At 35.7% G+C, this 20,207-nt stretch overlaps 2 protein-coding genes across 3 annotated transcripts; one reads left to right on the top strand and one right to left on the bottom strand.

Moving 5' to 3' along the window:
- Nucleotides 1-1,139: 1,139 nt before the first annotated feature.
- Nucleotides 1,140-6,384, bottom strand: LOC103437749 (nucleobase-ascorbate transporter 6-like). 2 transcript variants are annotated; one of them, XM_070823038.1, is made up of 15 exons: nucleotides 5,984-6,384; nucleotides 5,529-5,669; nucleotides 4,581-4,678; nucleotides 4,287-4,463; nucleotides 3,877-3,977; nucleotides 3,658-3,733; nucleotides 3,508-3,567; nucleotides 3,199-3,383; nucleotides 2,925-3,021; nucleotides 2,743-2,829; nucleotides 2,428-2,486; nucleotides 2,229-2,320; nucleotides 2,036-2,113; nucleotides 1,769-1,929; nucleotides 1,140-1,670 (listed from the first exon to the last, which is right to left on the bottom strand). In XM_070823038.1, the coding sequence occupies exons 2-15, from the start codon at nucleotides 5,638-5,640 to the stop codon at nucleotides 1,452-1,454; spliced, it is 1,602 nt and encodes a 533-aa protein (XP_070679139.1). In that variant the 5' UTR covers nucleotides 5,641-5,669; nucleotides 5,984-6,384; the 3' UTR covers nucleotides 1,140-1,451.
- A 10,162-nt stretch (nucleotides 6,385-16,546) lies between these two features.
- On the top strand, nucleotides 16,547-18,851 carry LOC103428294 (uncharacterized). Its single transcript, XM_008366391.4, has 4 exons — nucleotides 16,547-16,672; nucleotides 16,945-17,117; nucleotides 17,770-17,927; nucleotides 18,486-18,851. The coding sequence occupies exons 2-4, from the start codon at nucleotides 16,958-16,960 to the stop codon at nucleotides 18,591-18,593; spliced, it is 426 nt and encodes a 141-aa protein (XP_008364613.1). The 5' UTR covers nucleotides 16,547-16,672; nucleotides 16,945-16,957; the 3' UTR covers nucleotides 18,594-18,851.
- Nucleotides 18,852-20,207: the final 1,356 nt, after the last annotated feature.

The following is a 20,207-nucleotide window of genomic DNA, read 5'->3' as shown; positions in this document are numbered from 1 at the left end:
TTCATGGGTGCTTTTTTTTTAAGCACCTCACTCCCAAACTAGGTCTTAGAATGATGCCAACTTCGGTTCTCCTTGTGAATAACTGTGAGTCAGATGTTAATTTGTTGGAGATCGACAGACTTGAGCAGCTGTTAAATGTTGATGCATTACAAGATGAGCAAATGAATCTAGTACCCCTCGAGAATAACTAACACATTTTGAATTTCTTTTTAACCAGGTTGACTGTTTGTTTGTTCAATTAACCAATGGTCAAGTGGCAAGGATGAACATATGTAGTACAAGCTGGTAGGTTGGAGTTAAAGAATCTCTTATCAAAGAGATACCTATGCTCTAATCTGCTTGCTAATTGGAGTGGGATTTAAGTGGGTATGGTGTAATTGGGCTCTAAGAAATTGTCTGGATCAACCACACTAAAGTGGGTCTCACCATATTTTGGATCCACCAATAACACAGATAATTGAATTCATTGCAAATCCAAAGCTGATATATCCAAATGCTCCTCCAACTTGTTAGATGGACCACAAAGTTTTTTTATGTTATGTTCTTTTCTTGGTCCATAAAAAAAATAAATAAATAAATAAAACCAATCTAAACTGTGAAGAGGGAAAATTGGTCTCAGTTTTATTGAGAGGAGCACATTTGTTTTAGTTAATGTAGCTACGCCCACTTCTATAGTTCCATGTGGAAAGTGGAAGTTGGTCTCGGTTTTATTGAGAGGAGCACATTCGCTTTAGTTAATGTAGTTACGCCCCCGTTTGCAGTTCTATGGTATTAGTTAATTAACCAACAAATGCGCTTTAGTTAACGTAGTTAACTAACCAACATATGCGCTTTATTGAGAGGAGCACATTCGCTTTAGTTAATGTAGATACGCCCGCGTTTACAATTCTATGGTATTAGTTAACTGGCCAACACATGCAAATGCAAGACATTGAATCTTCGTGTAAATGCACACTAAGTCATGAAAAATCAGTAGCATATTTGATAACCTTGTTCGCGAATTCCGCGAACAAGGATCCAACGATCAAGAATCTCGACGTATACACAAAAGCGTACTAAAAAATCGAAGACCTTAGACTCGCTTACGGAACATGGTTATGTTAAGCGGGAACGCTTGTCAAGACTACAATTTCCTAACGTGATCAAGGAAGTGTTGACATTCAGAGTGTGCCACCAAATTTCCAGATGTCTTTGAGACAGTGAATAGTAACATCAAACATATGAAAAAATGAAATAAAATTGGAGAGCACACAACTGCTTCAGTGCTAACTTTAATCGACACCCCCAGTTGGAATTACGAACTACAACAACATCCTATTTAGGGAAAGATAAATCTTATATATCAGCAAAGAAACAGAGGAATCACAGATAAGTTATCGAGAGCTTGGGATGGATATCAGTACACACCGTAACCGCGCTTCCCCTTTAAAAACTCCGAACCACGAGCTTCTTCATACGGATGGGAAGTACTTGTTTAGATTGAATGGTAGCGAATAAAACTCCTCACTCCTTGAATCCCCCTTGAAGGACCGGAACTTGTTCCACCACGTTTTACCTCGGTCTTTCTTAACTGAACTATCCTTTCGTTGCAGCGTGTTGTCCAAGAAATATGCGACGCAGCCTGCGACAAAAGCTTCTGATTGTAGAGGGACATTGATCATATCATTGAACTGCCAAAAACAGGTGAGCATTTATGTTAGTGAAGATCATAGCAAATAATTGCATGATTCAAGGAAATCTATACGGGTTTTTTACAATAGTTGCATACCCATCTTCCTCCTGTGTGGACTGGACCGTATCCGTTGATGGCGGTGTACTCGTTGAAGTACTGTGGCACGGACAAGCCAATGAAGATAGAGAAGCCCAATATGAACTTTGTTCGGAAGCTGTTCAGGTTGCAGAACTGAAGAAAGCTAAGACCTCCAGCACCTGTGAATGCATGATTAAATGGAATAAATACATCATATAATAATCTGATATAAAAATGAACGAGCCATCTATGTCTGCTAGAACATGTCAAATGAGCTGGACATACCAACATATGCAAAGAACAGACAGTACAAAGCAGCAAAGATTGGCCCTGGAATCGACGCGAAGAGTGCTCCAAATTTGCCTGTACAATGATGAAATGTTGAGTAACAGAAACAAAACAGTCGCAAATAGTTGCCACCATTACATAAATTATAATGTACAATCAAATCAGAATACCTCATATGTTAATAACTTACCCAGAACGGAGAAAAATATCATGAAACCAGCAGATATTTGCACAACCCTTCGACTGCCAACACGCGTCAACGCCAAAAGACCAGCATTTTCACTGTTCAGAGACAAAGGGAAGTCTCAGAACTAAGGGAGAAACTCTAAATTCCACTTGATGAAGTAGGATGTTTATAAAGCATAAATGTTTACTATTGAGAGTCTTACACAGATACTGAGGATCCAGTCGCAGTTCCAAACAAGCCCGAAACCAGAATGCCAACTCCCTGAGAAAAGCATTTACACAATTATTTACACGAGCACGAAGTGTTTTGGGAGAGCATGATCATTCGACAATTCAAAATGCACAACTGAATCCAATATGCAGGGAGAGAAAATACAACTGCATTATATTTTGCTCTTCAGTATAACGGAAAGATAGCATTGATAGATTGATGCACATTCAGGTTTGGAAGCATCAGAGAAGTTTATGTTGAAGAAAATCGTAGAAAAATAAAATTCACACATAGATAAGCTTTATACCTGCCAACCAACTCCACGGCTCAGAATAGCAGGTGGCACTGGAGTTGCACTAGCATATCTTGACACAGCGATGAAAGCACCAGTGGACTGTTTTATCAATTAATAGAGAGTAATGAAGATTATGAATTTTGGCTTATCAACTAATATCAGTTTAAGAGAACAAGAAGGTAAGGAGTACAAACCTCAACAAGTGCAACTAAAGCCGCTGCCATCATAGCAAAGGCTTCACCAGCATCAAAGGAAGGTGCTCCCCATTGGAAGGGATATGGAACTCTAATCCTGCAAACCCAGATTCTAATAAGGATTCATTTCCAACAAATGTTGGTACCAATCAAAACGTAAGCCATGCTAGTGACCAAATATTTACTATTTAACGAAGGCAAATCAAGGATTTAAACATCATAATATGTCTTAAATTCCTGTTAAAACTGTATTAAGAACACATTTCATACTAACCACGGAGCAGCATTTATAAGTCCAGCACGATCAGTACGGCAGCTTGTCTGTGTTTTTGGGCCGGTACCATTATATGCTCCACCAACAGTGAGTAGGTGAGCATATATCCACACAATCACCACGGAAAATATGACAGCGAAACGATCAAATATAGGTTTTCCTCTGTGAATTATGTGGGGCATATACTGCATCAACATTGCAAAAACAATATTAGCCTTACAAGAATAATTTTCCCTAAGGTTACCAAGATAACAGCCACAAAGGCAAGAGACATAATATAAGGATTCAAACACGTTTAAGGACCATCACCTGAGAAATAAATACTACAATGACAAGCTCTGGCAGTCCAATCTCCACACATTTGGCAAGCTAAATATCCAGGAGAAGCATTAAGAAATAATTGTCAGAACATTATTCACCATAATTATGCACCCATACACATCTCAGAAGAACACTTACCACTGGAAAACCTAACTCGTAGAGTCCAAAACCAACCATTGCTACCAAAGGAACAACTGAAAGTGGGCTTAAAAACCTGAAGAAATTTTTTTGTAGAGCTTTAATCACCATGACCTTTTAAGCTTAGCAAGAAAACTGAAATATTTCTGTATGAATCTCACAAGTACCATACTAATTTTTCTAACAACCACAATTGAGTGCCACTTATTTAGAACCAACCTTACAACATTACGCCAAAGGCCACTGAAGCCTAAGACTATCTGAAGAGTTGAAGCAACAATAAGAGCACCCTGGATTGCCCGCATTGTCCTCTTAAATTTCTGAAATGAAAGACATTAAAACATAGTCACAAGCTGCAAGCCTACAGTAAAGTCTGTGCAGATAAGCATGAGAATTGTCGATATTTGAATGCATAAAACTCATCTTCCCTTTAAAATTTAGAAAACAATTACTGTTCTAGACTAGTAAGTGGTACATCAGCACTTAGTGTATGCCTTCCAGCAAGTTCATTTGACACATATCAAAAACAACTACAGTTACCTGATGAATCCTTTTGTTATGCACCAGGTGACAAACAATTAGGTTTATAAAATGACTTCAAAAGAAACGGGATGGACTTCAGAACAAACCTCTATAGGGTCTTGACTATCACTGAATCGACCAGCTAATATGATGGAAATTGTGGTCGGGACAAACGTATACGACCCTCCAATCACTGCGGGTAGTCTAGTCCCAAACAAAGTCTGTTGCAATGTGTTCAAACCAGCAACAAAAAGCAGGGTCTGGATCACCTTGGCCTTCTCTTCCTATAACAATAGCGAGAGACATGTTTATACATATATACCGTTGGTCGATTTTGAAGAAAAGTACAATATATGGCTTATGTCAATTAGAATTTGTGCAAAAAGTTCTTTGGATCTTACATTTCCTCCTCCCATCTGGGGAACAAGAGCACTGGGGATGAGAACTGAAGTTCCAAGCATCACAAGGTAGTGTTGAAAACCAAGGAGAATGGCATCGGCTGGACCAAAAATGAGCCGTGATTTTGTTAAATCATTTATGACTAACAAATTAAGTAATAACAGGATTTAAGAGTAATGACGTTCAACTGCACTACAAAATTAAAACTACCCAATATCTGAAATGTGACATGTTCAAATCGAATTCCTTTAATTCCTTAACATATAAAGGCGGTAAAACAGAACTTAGAGAACCATTACCAAAGAGTAACGGAAGTGCTTTGCCAAGCCGAAAAGAGATTCGAGAAACCATAGCCGAATGCTAATTTGGTGGGAATCAGTTTGACTAGAGATCCGGCCATGATAGAATCTTAGCTTCCGACTAATGAAAAACAAGATACCGGGTTCCCAAAAATAGCACTAACACTTAATCAGTAAAGCTACCCAAGCAAAGAATAGACAAATAAGCAATAAACAAAATATAGTAAAGATTAAAACAAATCCCTCCAGAAACGCAATTCCAATAAAAAAAAGGAAAGAAGGGGAAGAAGAAAGTAAATTTCTTTTAGAAAAACAAAAGCACATAGAATTTCGACTTTCTATATCCTTTTCAAAAAGTGGTATCTACCAAAGAAAAAGCTACTTTCAACAATTAAAATACAGGAATCTCGTGCCCTAAATAAATAAATTAAAGAGTGGAATGATCTAACAAAATAAATAAATTAAAGAGTGGAATGATCTAACACCCGCTTCAGATATACCAAAAAGATCCAAAAGAATCACACCCAGAAACTAAAGATCCGCCATGTATCTTACAATACCATTAATACGTGAAAAAAAGCTTAGAAATTTAGAATCCCAAATAGCAAAACAAGTAAAATAATTATTGAATGTGGGATTAGAGGCACTCACGCCATGGAGGTGGACTTGTAATGCAGTAAGAAATGTTGGGTAGCTGTTCTTTTGGTGGATGTGGTTGTGGCTCATCCACTTTTGCAGCTCCGCCGCCGCCTCCGCCTGCCATGATCCCTCCTCTGAACTTGCTTTATCTCACTAGAAAAACACCAGAAACACTATGAAAACCCAAATCTAAGCAAAACCCAGATCCCAAATCTGGCAAAAACCCCACTGAAGTGAGCAGAAACAGGGGGAACAGTCAGCAGAGTGATGATCCAAAAGATTGAACAAATCACATGTATAACCCACTAAACTACCAAATAATAGAGATGGGAACTATGAAAATAATTAAAAATTAGAAAGCAGAGAGTGATGGTGTAACAAGAAGCTTGATGGAGTGTTCAAAGAGGGAATACTAATTTGCACAAAGAAAATAATCGGGAAAAGCAAAAAGAGAAGCAGAAAAGCACCTTTTTTTAAACAACAGCAAGAAGCTGAAGCAAAAGCCAAAGTATATGACAGTGGGAAGCTCTCCTCTGAAGTCAAAAATCCATATACCCCACACACCTACAAGCTGTTAACTCAGATGGGTGTAGAGAGAGAGTATAGAGAGAGAGAGAGAGAGAGAGAGGAACAAATCCGAGTGTTTAGAGGAGCAAAAGCACAGTAAACCAGTTAAAAGGGAAGGAGATGAAGATAGAAGAGGAACGTGAAATGATATACAAAAGTAAAGTGTTGAGATTGAGAGCAGCAAAAATGGAATATTGTACTCTTCACTTTCTCTCTCTACGAGCCAATAATCATTGTAGACACCAACTACATGAACAGCTCCTTCTAACATTAAAATACCCTCTACCAAACCTCATTTATTGATCTCTACATAAAATAATTATTTACTAATACCACAATATAACGGTGAAAGGGGAAAGCTTACAAGAGGTTATAAGAGGTTCAGTTACTATTATATTATCATTAGCTTTGTAGCAAAATCTCAACTTTCTTCAATTTATATGTACTTATAACATAACGAGTTTAAAATTTATTTGAGTCTAAGGATTGATTTTTATGAATTATGATGTTTATCTGTATATATAAGCGAAAAAATTATGAATGACGAGTTTATTATTTGTTTTGGTCGCAAGTTTGATTCTTATAAACGAGGATTTAACTTTTGTGAACAATAAATTCAATACTTAATTATAATCAGCTTATTGTGTGACTCAACGTCTCTCGACGTCTTTATATAAATTTTTTCTTTGATTAATAAAATTATATGTATTTATTTATTTGGAGGTATGTTTGGTTGTTTCTTTATTCTCTTGGTGTGGTTCAGCTGTGCAAACTGCCAGAGGAAGGCTTACCTGTTGAAAAGCAAAAGCCCTGAAAGCACTGATTCAATTCATTGTGTGAATGAGTGAAGAGAAAACGACGCCGTTTGGGTTTGCTGTGTGTCAGATAATGGTCCCTTTTCTTGTCAATATCAATAACCCGGTTACCAACATCTCCTAACATTTGATGATTTTGTTGAAAGACGTTAATACCCCTTAAATTTTATTTTTTTAATAAACGATATTATCTACACTAAGGAAGGAAATGGTTGGATTAAGTCTCATAATAGATTTACAATAATGTGATTCAAATTCGCTTTTAACGAGATTCGAACCTAAAACATCTCGCTTACAAGTGAAAAGGAATACAACTAAATCGTAATACTAAGTGGCAATACCCCTTAAATTATAAAAAGTGAATAAACATCATTAGTTACAAAATACTGAGAGAATTATTATTGGCATTCCAAAACAATTCTCAATCCTACAATAAAATGTAATGAAAGTAACTAGAAAAAAAAAAATAATGGTGAGGAAACATCAACCTAGTGTAGATTAAAATTTTCAGACGCAACAATCGTTGGAAGAAAATTTTGGTGTGTTCTTCGTTTGAGATTTGATATTACCTATTGGAGTTCAACCTCTAATGAAATAAAGTGTGCTTAATTTGATACAAACAATAGTCTACATATTTGGTAGTAGTTGTGACCAACAGGCATCGATGTCGGCTCACTGGTAACGAAAGAGCTTCAAGCCGATTTTGGTAGGGCATCCCTCACACAAAAATTACTCGAGGAAGGGGGTACGGGGAGAGCTACATGCCCAAAACCCTTGACCCTTCTTTGTGGGTCATCTTATTATTTTGTCGTTGTTCATTAAATTGTTCGAAACGTATGAGATAGAATTCAAATTTTGTTTAAGGAGATGAAATTCAAATTTAGAAGAGGAGACCACATTCATTTAACTAACTTGATTAAGCTTAAAATTTTGCATGTAAGAAACCTTTGTTTTATTGGTCACCAAAAGTACAATTACACGGGGGTTATTTTGGTCATTTGAAGCAAAATGATCACATGGTGCCTGTACTAGATGAATATTGGGGCCCAAAGCTAGGGGCCAATGGGGAAAGAAAGGACAGCCGACAATTCTCTTATCCCTAATTCCGGTCAATCCCTCCCCCAATCCCTCCTGTTTTTGTCTCCTCACTCTCGACTACACATTTGCATTTCTTCTCCTCCAGCTGGAGAAATTTTTAAATATGACGGGAATACGAGTGGTATATCACGTGTTTTTATGTAAGTGATAAAAAATTTTATTTTTTAAGTTATTAACTTTTTGAAAAAACAAATTACACTATTTGTATAGCGAAACATGGTGTACCACCTTGTATGTCAGTCACATTGAAAAATCTCTCCTCCAGCTAGCACATTTACCACTTTCTTTTCTTTTCTTTTCTTGCGATTTTTGAACTCCCATCTGTTTTTTTTTTCCTTAAAAAGGTGAACAATTTGTGGCAAGCCATGGTTGTCCGTCTTTTTCGAAAGTCGAAAAGACTCACATAGGCATTTTAGCATCTCATGACCACAAGTCTGATCCCATCTGTTTGATTTCCTTTTTAATTTCTTGTTTTTCAAGCAAACCTATAGATAATGGCACACATTAACCCCTTTTATTCTCCTACTTGTCTGCCTTGTGTCACAAAGTAACCTCAAAAGTCCATTTTTTGTCCATAAAGTCCACTTTTTGTCCATAAAGTCCTTTAATTCGTCAAAACGTGCAGTTATTATGATTTTTGTCAATTTCGTCGAAATGAGTTATGTTAGAAGGATCATTGCTACAATTAGATTAAAGTTGAGGGACCATTGCTCTAATTGAATTAAAGTTAGAATATCATTTCTCCAATTGCGTTGTAGTTGATTGAACATTGTTATAATATTTTCATTTGGTTTTTCATATTTGCCCCTTAGTTTATCCTCACATACGTGGCACGTGACTCATTTTAAAGACAGTTCTAACAGAATTGACGAAAACGACTATAGTTGTAAGTTTTGACGAGTTAAGAAACTAATAACTATGAATTTTTAGTTGATCCAATTGAATTAAAGATGAGGAACAATTGTCGTAGGCGACTATTTACCTACGTCTCTCTGTTTCCTTCATTGAGCAAAAAATAGAGAGAAATGATTATACAATTGATGATAGGTAATGCAGACGCAAACTTTGGAGATGAAAATCTAAATGTCAATCAAACATGATTTAATTAATAATTAGGTGTCGCTGTGGTGTGTACTGAAACAAGTGTTGCCATTACAGTCCATTGATCAAGAGCTGAAGTAATTGTGATAGTAACACATATAAAGTTGATATATAATATAATATTATATATATACAGATTTGGAATTCCGATTCTGTTGTGATAGTAACACATAATTCATTTTTGGTAGTACAAAAGGGGGATTGGCCCAAAAATTGGATAAGTTGTCAATTCGGCACTTGTCCTCCCATTTTGCGTTGCATGAATAGTCATTCCATCAAATTTGTCTTCTTTTTTGTCAATTTAAGGGTATAATGATCTTTTCGTAAAAAAAAATTAATTTATTTAAAAAAAAAAAGAAAAGAGCTTGGCTTCTTAAGGTTAAAGAGGAATTCCTCCTCAAAATACTTCGTATCCTATTCATAGAATTTCATGCTTATGATCGGAATCGTTCATATCATAAATCACTATATAAAGATCATATCTGCAAAAAATAAATTAAAACTAAGATCGTATAATCAATCCTTAAAAAGTTTATACCATAAGCACGAAGTTCTGTAAATAGGTCACTAGGTATTTTAGGGACAAGTTCTTCCTCAATCCTTAAGGAGCCAAGTCTTTCTCTTAAAAAAAGAAAAAAAAATCATTTTCAGATTTTTTGGATGACATTCCTACTTTATCCCTCAAATTAATAAGGTTAACGAAAAAGACTACTAGTGCAACAAATCACGTTATTCGAGGATAAGAGAAACTATTAGTAGAGTTCAGGGGCGAAAACTAAACTCGTGATATAAATTAGGGACCTTTACTACAATTTAGCCTAATAATATACATATTTTCATACCTTGTATTGTATATATTCGATTTCAAATCCAACAGTTAAGCATACTTTGATAACTTTATGTAAGCCATGGTTTGATTATTTAGTAGTGATAGTGGAAAAGTTGATAGATAAATCACAATTACTGTCACTTTACAGAATAGTACATGAGATTTTCACTTCATACGACTTCTTGTTCAATTTTTTTGAAGTCGTTGGATCATTTTTCTCGTTCGAGAATCCATCTGCAAAAAACAATAACAGATGCTTCTTAAAAGTCATGACCGGTAAAAATTCTAATTTTGGGGTAAAGTGTAACTCAAATTGTTACCAAGATGAAATGTAGAGAATACAGAGAGATCTATTGGAAGTCAAAATATGGAAAGAAAAAAAAAGTCGGTGCGACCTGCCAATGCGACCCCTCTTCTCTCGAAACACTAATTATTTTGTTTGAAGGTCTTTTTGGCACTATTCGATACATGGAATTACTTTTTGGAATGTAGCACATCATGTATTGCGTAGAGAGATAACGGACGCAGATTCTTTATCCTCTCACTTTTCGTGCTTTTTGTTTGTATGGTTACGGTTAAGTCATGTTAATATTTTATATTACTATTTATTTTTATCTTATTATCTCTATAAAAAAAATTAATATAAAATATTGACGTAACTTAACCATAATCACATAAAACAGAAAAGTCCAAGAAGTGGAAAGGCAGAGAATCTGCCTCCATAAATAACGTGTACTATACGTACTATCATCAACAATATTCAAAGAACGAGAAACGTCGAGTTCAAATTAACTTATTCAATACTAATGCAGGACGTGAAATAAAAATATGTATTTGCAGCATAATAAAGGCTGAGGCATTTTTGGCTTATCAAATTAATTTAGTTATGTAACTTTCAATTTTACGTGACTTTAATTTAATTGTAATTTCAAATTATGAATGTAACTTACAAGTGCTTATATCCCACTTCTTGTTGGAAGATGGGTGAAAATTTGGACATTTTTGTTGAAGGAAATATTTAGGGTGTTTTCTTTGTGTTTTTGTGCCTTTCTCCTGTGAGATTGTTCAGCTTTTGTTTCTAATTATCTGTGGTTGTAGAATAGTGCTAGAACGGGCTCTTTCGGAGTTTTTAAGTATTTTCTTACACTAAGAAATAGTGAAAACTAAATTTCAATTCTCATTTCATTTTATTTCGTTTATTTTCGTTGCGCTCTGCATCAATTACCTTATTCAACATAGAACTTAAAATTCGAGTGTTCGAGTATTAGCAGCAATATTTTAGTGAAAAAGTTAGGGGAGCCAAGCCTTGTGGTAAAAGAGATCAATGGAAGTCATTATGTGATGTTGGTATCATGATAGCGTAGATTGAGGAAAGATTAGTTGTTAAATAAAAAATTGCATCGTAATTAAAAAAAGTTGGGATGAATCATTATATTACCTCAAATTTTCTGCACCCACATGATAGCTTCAATTATGCCATATCGAAAGATTAGTGGATACATTGATTGATATATAGACCAACTTTGTCTAACATTTGGAAAAAAATTATAAAAAAGTTCACATGTCCACACAACAAGTTTTGAATTCGAACCATGACGATGGTGAACTAAACGATAGTGGTTAGGAAATGCTGAAATGTTTATAGTCTTCCAAATCTAAAATAGTGAATTATTATAGCAAAACCACCGATTTGTCTTTTTTAGAATAAAAAAATTAAAAAAGTTCACATGAGAAGGGCAAGAAAAGAAAAGAAAAGAAAAGAATAATAGAAAAAGAAATTGCACTTCGGGAATATATTTCAAACAAAAGGGAAGAATCTTTGGGAATATATATAATACAGGTGGAGCGGAGTAAGTTTGTCTTTTTCTTTGTGGTGATGTAGAAATTGGATCAGGATCTCTCATGAGCTTAGGAGGTTGAGCTTTCTGAGCAAATCATATTGTTCGTTGGATCAAAATTTAACGGCTACAATTATTAAAATTTTTAAAAGGATTCTTTGTTTATAACCGTTAAATTTTGATCAAACAACCCGTGTAATTTGCTCAAAAAACTCAACCTTCCTGATCCATTGATTTCTACCAACAACTTGGACAAAGACAAGGACGACAAGTCGAAATCATATTGGTAGGAGCCTTTTAAAATGGATTCAAACCCCACCTAACCTTAATTGAAGATTAAGATTGAAAGAAAGGGACAATCTTGGCCAAATCGTAGAGAATCTTTTTGGTGCGCCTAGAACACTTTTAGTACATTAAGAGTCTAATGATCGTATTATTTATACTGTGTTTGATACTGACCATATAAGAAAAATAAAGAAAAAAAAAATTTGACATATATTTGTTTGTTTGTAGGGGTCGGAGATGCAGCGGTGACGAAGAGGGAGGGAGAGAGGGGGAGGGATCATACTTGTAAAGATTGCATTTGAGGCGGCTATTCCATTTAGATGAAGATCTGAGGATGGTGAACATGGAGAAGAATTCAGAGAAAGGGCGCGGCGGAGACGACTAGTCAACTTCGCGAAAGGCGTCGATCACATCTTATGCTGTGACGTTGCCCCAATCCATTTATGTGGCGGCGCTTCGAAACCCTAGCTAAGATTGAGTCGAACGGAGAAGGAGGTGAAGGCTGAGGAAGGAGGAGACCGCGAAGTCGAAATGGTGGTTGGGTGACCAAAAAGGAAACAGAATCGTCGGTAAAGAAAGGATCAGATGGAGTTGGGTGGTGGTGGGTGTTCGTTCCTTAAATTCGCCATGGGTCTCGCGGGCATACTGAGAATTTACTCAAACATAAGATTAGTGGGTGCGGGCATGCCATTACTAGATGCTGCTAGTAGACGGGTTTTAAATGATTGAGGTTGCGCCTGAGATTGACTTCGAACCAAAAGATTGTGCCATTGAGTGGGAGCGGCTCAAATTAAGGTTCTTTGTTTGCCTTAAAGATAAGGACTTTACTTATATGGAGAGATGGAACAATACGTAAATGGCAAGGTTGCTGGAAATGTAAATGACAGAGGAAAATGAATGACTAATATTGCAGATTGCTTGTAGATTAAATGACTGGAAATGAGTTGTACATAAAGACTACAAATGAGATCGATACTATTGGTGAGCAGCAGAGCTATTAAACTAGACAAAAGATGGCTTTTGTGAGGGCTGATCCTGAAAATGATTGAGGTTGGGGGCTGACTACAGCTTCGTATGCAAATCTAGCTTGAGCAGAGTTTGTGTATTTGTTTGTTTGATTGGTTGAGTGTCCATAATCCTTCTGCCTCTACTCCTTTATATAGAGATCTGAAAGAGTCCCCTTGCTGAGAACAATGGACTTGCCCGAAAGAAACTCCTCTACAGCTTGCATTGTGAAATAATATTAAAATAAGCAAGTTTGTATCTCCACCACATGTCTCCATTACTTGCAATAAACTAACATTTAAAATAAGCAAGGTGGCTTCTTTCACATGTTCTCGGCAGGATTGTATGCATGATATCTCCCATCCAAGCCAAATATCCTTCCAAGTTCAATGTTTTGTCCCATCATCCTCCAAATGCCATATTTTACCCAAATGACCCAAACAAGTAAAATGGTGCACATTTTAGGTGCAAACAGTGGGTTTTTTTATATGGAAATTTGAGGAATTAAGGGAAATGAATATATGCTGGGGAGGAGACTGGACCAAGTCAACGACGAGAGGGATGACACCGATAAGGTGTATACTCGACTGATAATCCACTCATCTTGGAAGGGTTTATTAAGAAGGTGTATACCCGACTATCCTATCAGACTGCTTAAATTAATCCGACGACTATTTAATACGAGAAGACACCAAACGGCCAGGTCTGTACTATTAGCCCTATTTGATCCCTTATACGATATGCCAAACGAGACCTAAGTGTTATAACATAATAGTTGGAAACTTGAAGAAAAAAAAATCTAACCAATGTTATTATGACTTTAGTTTTATCGGGCCATGTTTCCAGCACACTAAAAAATCTTTTTAAACCATAGTGTTATAATGATGGAGATTTGTAAAGATTTGTAACTCAGTTGATTATATAAGTGTTTATTATCAAGTTTAAACATACAGCACCAATATTGACATTGCTAGTTTCAACTTGTATCTTTCATCTTGAATTTGTGCGCTTTTAGCTGAAAAATGCTTTGATATCGATTGTTGTATTACAAGCTCCTTAACCGTAAGTCTAAACATATATCTATATTGTCTTCAACTTATTGATTGAGGTCAAAGATTATGTAGTCATGGTGTGGAGTCTCCTTTTCGTAACAGAGCATCGAACCCTCGATATGGGAATAACTTGTGTAGTAGCAAGCCTAATGGACTACACATATGCGGTTTAATCCTAAAAGGACTGTTGTAAATATTGGAGTAGGATTCTCTCCCCTTCTAGTATCCCTTCCCTTCCCTCCATTCATATTTGAATGGTTACGGTTAAGCCACGTCAACGTTTTGTGATAATTTTAATAGTAAGAAGAATACAAAAAACAATTTGTAAGAGGAGAGGAGGGAAGGGATGGAGATAGGAGAGAAGAGAATTATACTCTGTAAATATTAGCAATGTGAATTCTACTTCTCCTAACCAATCATATAACATTAATATGAGTATATGATAATTTTTGTTACAATTTATTAATAAAAACTATAGTATAATAGAAAAATACTTATTTTTATATCTCAACGTTATATAATGCACTAGTTTTCAGTTTTACAAATCAAAACTGAAATTAAGATTTTTAAGAGCTCGTTTGGACATGCTTTTAAAATGATCGAAAACACTTTTTGTGAAAATATTTGTGGTACAAATCCTCAATAAAAATATAAGTGAATCTTAGAAAAACACATAATTTTCTCGATAAAATCTTTCAGTCATTTTAAAGCAATTTCAAACGAGTCATGAAACTATTGATAATTGAATACTATTGAAGTGACAAATGAAGAGTTGTATTCTGAAATATTCCACAAAAAATTCATAGAAGAACTTGATGCAATTAACAACGGATCACGTACTTTTAAACCTTAAGCCATTGTTGTATTCCATCTGACTTCTTCTCACCTTCTTTAGTTTTGCATCCAACTAACTTTACACTATTTACACACAAAGTTTTATGTTCGACTCTCTCTTCTTTTGTATCGATTGTATAAGAGAAGTGATAGAAATGTACGAAAGTATAAGGGTAATGTCAACATAACTGAAACTAGGAGGGGTGATAAGGAGAAAAGAAAGAAAGGTGCATGAGCATGAAGGAATAAAATAAGGGACAGAACGTGGGTGTTGACATCAGAATTCTTTGGGAGATATATACTCATCATATATCATCAAACCCTGGCATCGATGCAGGGGACCACATACATGATAGAAAATGTTATCAGGCCTTTTTAGACCTTTTCTTTTGATAGTTAAAAGCGAATCGAGTTCCTCTTCAGATTTTATAGTTTGGAATCGACGGATTAAGAAATTTGAATTACTTATTTCAAATTCTATGACCCTCATTAGTTCATTTCATACAAACCAAGAATTTGGATATCTTTCTTCCTCCTTTGAACAGTCCAAATTTCTCAGCCCGTCATTTTTAGACTGCAAGATTCGGAAAGGATATTAATTCATAAAAAGGAGAGAGAGTTGTTTGGTGCTTTTCCTCTCTTCTCTCTCACCCACTCACTCTCTTCTTTTTGTTGCCTTTCCTTTCCTTTTCTTTCCCTTTTCATCGAAATTAGGGTTAGTGGTTGCTCTATCTGTTTCCGCTCATTGGATTAGAACCACAAGGAGGAAAAAGAGAAACCAAGTATAGTATATATATATATATATTCATGGTCCCCATATTTTAACTTACGTTATTGCTATGAATTTGATATTCCAAAGAGAAAAAGGAAAGAAAAACTGTTACGCATTTGCACTACTTTCATGAAATCTAAATAATTTAGTAAACCCCATTTTAAGGAGAGATTTTTGTAGTCAAGACGTATTTCTACTAGTATCATTCGTCTAATAGATGCTTACAACGTGTTCAAAAAATGCATTATCCACCTAATATGTCCAGTAAATTCTTGCCACATAAAGTATTTGGTTTACAAGAGAGTTCTATATCCTATATAAGGTACTAATATAGTTCAATAAAGTAAATGGTACTAATAGTTTAGTTTGCCCAAGTATATTTGGATTAAGTCATGTTTAGGACAGTGTGTTCAGCCCGTTGCACTCAAGCTTGAGTTCCTTCCCGACAAATTAAGGTAGTTTAAAATATGATCTTCTCTTAAAACATAATTCAGACACCCAAAACTTTGAACCAATGATTACATATAAACGTCACTTAGCACTAAAGTCCAGTTGTACTATTTTTCACTTGTAAGTGAAAAATTTTAGGTTCAAATCGTTGATTATGAGTTCGACACCAAGTTATTATAATTGGCTCATTGTGTGACTCCGTTTGAATTTATCTACCGTTCCAGTATAAATATACCGTTGTATTATAAAAGAAAATCCCCAATAGCTCAGGGCCATTTGGGATTAGGCCTTTTTTGGTTAATGGGCTTAGTTGTTTGGTTTTGGTCTAATAATTGGGCCCTTCATTTGTTATGTTTGGTTTTGATACAATGGGCTGCTATGGGCTCTCATATTAAACCCATTACCCGGCAATGCCCAAACGACGAGAAAGCCTCTGAAATTCCCATCGGTCTTCAGTCCTCAGGCTCCACCCACCACGAGCCCCAAAAGCGCCGCCGTCAACCTCCGCACGTAAGTAGTTTCTGGGTTTTCCCCGTACTTTCGTTTTCCCATAATCTATATCGTTTCACAGTTTCCATCCACCGGTTTCGTGTCATCCAATAGTTTCTGAAAGTAGAGCACTCTATGTGTTTGCGAAAATGCCCCAATGAAAGATATCCAAAGGGGTTTTTCTTCGTGTTTGTTTTGAACTTTCAGCGTGAATGGTCTTAGTCTTGTGTTCCAATTAGAGCGTTTGATCGCTGCCATTTAGTTTTCTGATGTCCTTGCATTGTGTTATGCAGCAATCTGAGCACGATGATCCAGGTGGCAAGGTATTTCAGGAGAACACTCTTTTCTGCTGCTAAAACAGAAACTTCTGCCGCGGCTTCTGCGGCTAGGATGACGGAGTACAACCCTCTTGAGGAGTTCTTTGAGAAAGATAGAAGCCAAGAGGAAGAAAAGCCAGTTGTCTACGGTACATTGTTTTCATTTCCATTGTTTCTGGTTGTTAATAACATATGTACCTTATTTTCCCAGTTTTCATGTTTCTGTTGAAAGAAGTTAATTTGAGCAGCAAATACGAAATTGTATATTGTTTTTGGAATTTCGAGCTATTATGCTGATTCAATGTATGAAAAAGTTGTTAATTAAGCACCGGCGAGAGTTTCAGCAACAAAGGGTATAAAGGGTTTGAGCTATTGGAAATGTTTATGCTACCCTTATGAGTTTTCATGTCAGTATACTCACATTGAAAGAGATCTTTTTGGATCAGTTGCGGGGTAGCTGGGGTGTTCATTTGAGTGTATAATTTTTTGCAATGTTTGAGCAGATATCCTAGCACAAATATGGAGGTTAAGCATTACTTTACATGTTATTACAGTTTTCTAATATGTCTTCTCTTTTCAATTGGTATGCAATGCATTCCATGATAATTATTTTAAGTGTTTTTTTCCTTCTAACCTCCATCCTTTTCTATTGTTTTACTCACTACGATACACTTTTTACATAAGTTCAACGTTTTTTTTTATGTTCTGAAGTCACGTAATTCAATGCATTTCTACAAGACTTTGGATGTGATTGTTTAACTTTACTTAAAATTCTATTATTGATACTTTCCTAGCTGTCAGGTCGAAGTTGGAAGGCAGATGAATTGCGTCTGAAGTCTTGGGATGATCTCAATAAGCTATGGTATGTTCTGCTTAAGGAGAAAAACATGCTGATGACTCAACGCCAGATGCTTCATGCGCAGAACCTCCGGTTTCCCAATCCTGAGCGCCTTCCCAAAGTATGACCCTTTCTTTTAACTATTCTTTGTGTAATTGTATTATTTCAACAAAGAGATACTTGGAAAGGTTTTCAAACATGTTTCGTTGCACGAATACTTCCTTCTTTTTCAACTCCTACTTCTGACTTTCTCACTATATTCTCATCTATTTGTCTGGTATGTCAGTTAACCAGTGCCATTACCTGGCTACTCGGTTTTACATGAAATTCTGAAACTTTGAGAAGTTAATAAGTTACACCTGTGCTAGAACCATGTTGCAGCAAAGTCTTTCTTGATGTTGGAGTCTCTACATTTGATTATTAGTCTATTAGATTTGATTTATTTACTGGTTTCTTTATGTTGGCGTGATTTGACTTCCATTAAATGTGAAGAACTATGAGTTGAACTGCTGGACTAGCAAATGTTCGTTTTCAGTTATGCTTTAACTGGTTGCTAATGTTCCCGAATAGGAAATAAAAGGAAGGGAACTATAATTTGTACAATCATATAGAATTCACTTTGTTGTTGCAGTCAAGTTCCTTTTTCTTCTCTTGTTACTAATGTCATTGTGAAATTCAGGTGAGGAAGTCAATGTGCCGTATCAAGCACGTTCTCACTGAGAGAGCGATCGTAGAACCAGATCCCAGGAGGTCTGCTGAGATGAAGAGGATGATAAACGCTCTGTGATAACTTCCACCTTTGTGGATCTCCAGGGTCACCGTGCATTGGATATGCCGGGTCATTGCGAACGCTGCCGTCTTTTTCTCCTTGTAGACTAGAACTAATAGTGATTCGATATTGTGAGCTTGGGAACAACATGTAATCTGTTGTTGAATCTATGATGGTTTGTCTTTGCGTTTTGAGACCGTCTTACAACAAATTTGTGGCCTTTGTTTGCAAATAATCAATACTATTTATTCGAGTTGCATTCGAATTGCTTCAAAATGTGCTTGTTTCTCCAACCATCTATATTTTTCCACATGTTAACCCTTGTTAACAAATCCTTATGATATATATAATGTATAGTTTGGCCATGACTTGATACCCACAAGTTGCCTAAACTAAGGGAGGAAGACAATACTTGCTTGTGCTTCATGATGCGAAGAAATAGAGTAAGAGTTTAAGAGAAACTTCAAAAATGTGATTCGACCACTCCCACAAAAGAACGTGCCACTTTTAACCTCTTGTGCTAGTGACTAACCATCAACTGCTAGTCATGGTGATTTATAAAATATAGTGTAAAAAGATGTTCTCCCTTGCATTTGAAGTTTTTTTCTTCAGTGTACGGACACAATCTAGTACACCAAGTGTCATAATGTAAAGAGTAAATTGTAGCAATGGTCCCTCAACTTATCAAAATGTGTAACTATAGTCCTTTTCATCAATTTCGTCAAAATTTTTGTCAAAATAAGTTATGTTGGAATAACCATTTATATAATTAGGGTCCCTCAGCTTATCAAAGTGTGTAATTATGGTCATTTTCATCAACTACATCAAAATTTTTGTCAAAACGAGTTATGTTGGAATGATCATTTCTCCAGTTGAATTAAAGTTGAGGGACTAGTGATAATAAATTTTTAGTTGAGGAATCATAGCTACACGTTTTCAGGGACCAATGGTAATTAATTTTTAGTTGAGGGACCATTGCCTAGGCATCCGCTTAGGTCGCGACTCACTTAGACAGAAAGCATATAACTTTCCTTTTGCATTTTTTTTCTTCAATAAATTGTAAGAGATTTGTTGCGTACTTAAATTAACACACAATATATCTTTGTTCCTCATGTTTTTATTATGTTCTAATACTTTATAATATATTTGTCATTCTATTTTGTAGTTTATGATGAAATTATATATATATTAAGTATAAGTAGACACTTATTTACACGAAATATAATATATGTACTTAAATCCACCTAGTCTGCCTAGGCGCCCGTCTAGCTACCTGTCCAAGTGCCTAGGCGCTAAGCTCTAGCCCGTCGCTCAATAGTGCCTAATGTTTTTTAGAACCTTGCTTGTAATATGACAACATGGTTGTATTTTCAGACGTCCTGCAAAATAAAATAAAAACATATTTTTTTATTTATGAAACCCAAAAAAGGCAGATAGGTACAAAGAGCACATGATTTATATATAATCCAGGTCATCGTTGGATCCTCTTTGTGTTTGTTTATTATATATCGTACGATCAGAAATTATTTTAAACATTTTTATTTAAAATTAAATAAAAATAGTACTTTGATAAAAAATAACCATACGGCATACAATAAACGAATATAATTTATGGATCATCATGATTCTCAT

This window comes from Malus domestica, chromosome 06 (genome assembly GCF_042453785.1).
Source record: "Malus domestica chromosome 06, GDT2T_hap1".
NCBI classification, from domain to species: Eukaryota; Viridiplantae; Streptophyta; class Magnoliopsida; order Rosales; family Rosaceae; genus Malus; species Malus domestica.
Note: the sequence above shows the minus strand (reverse complement) of the source record. Positions and strands in the feature narration are given on the sequence as shown.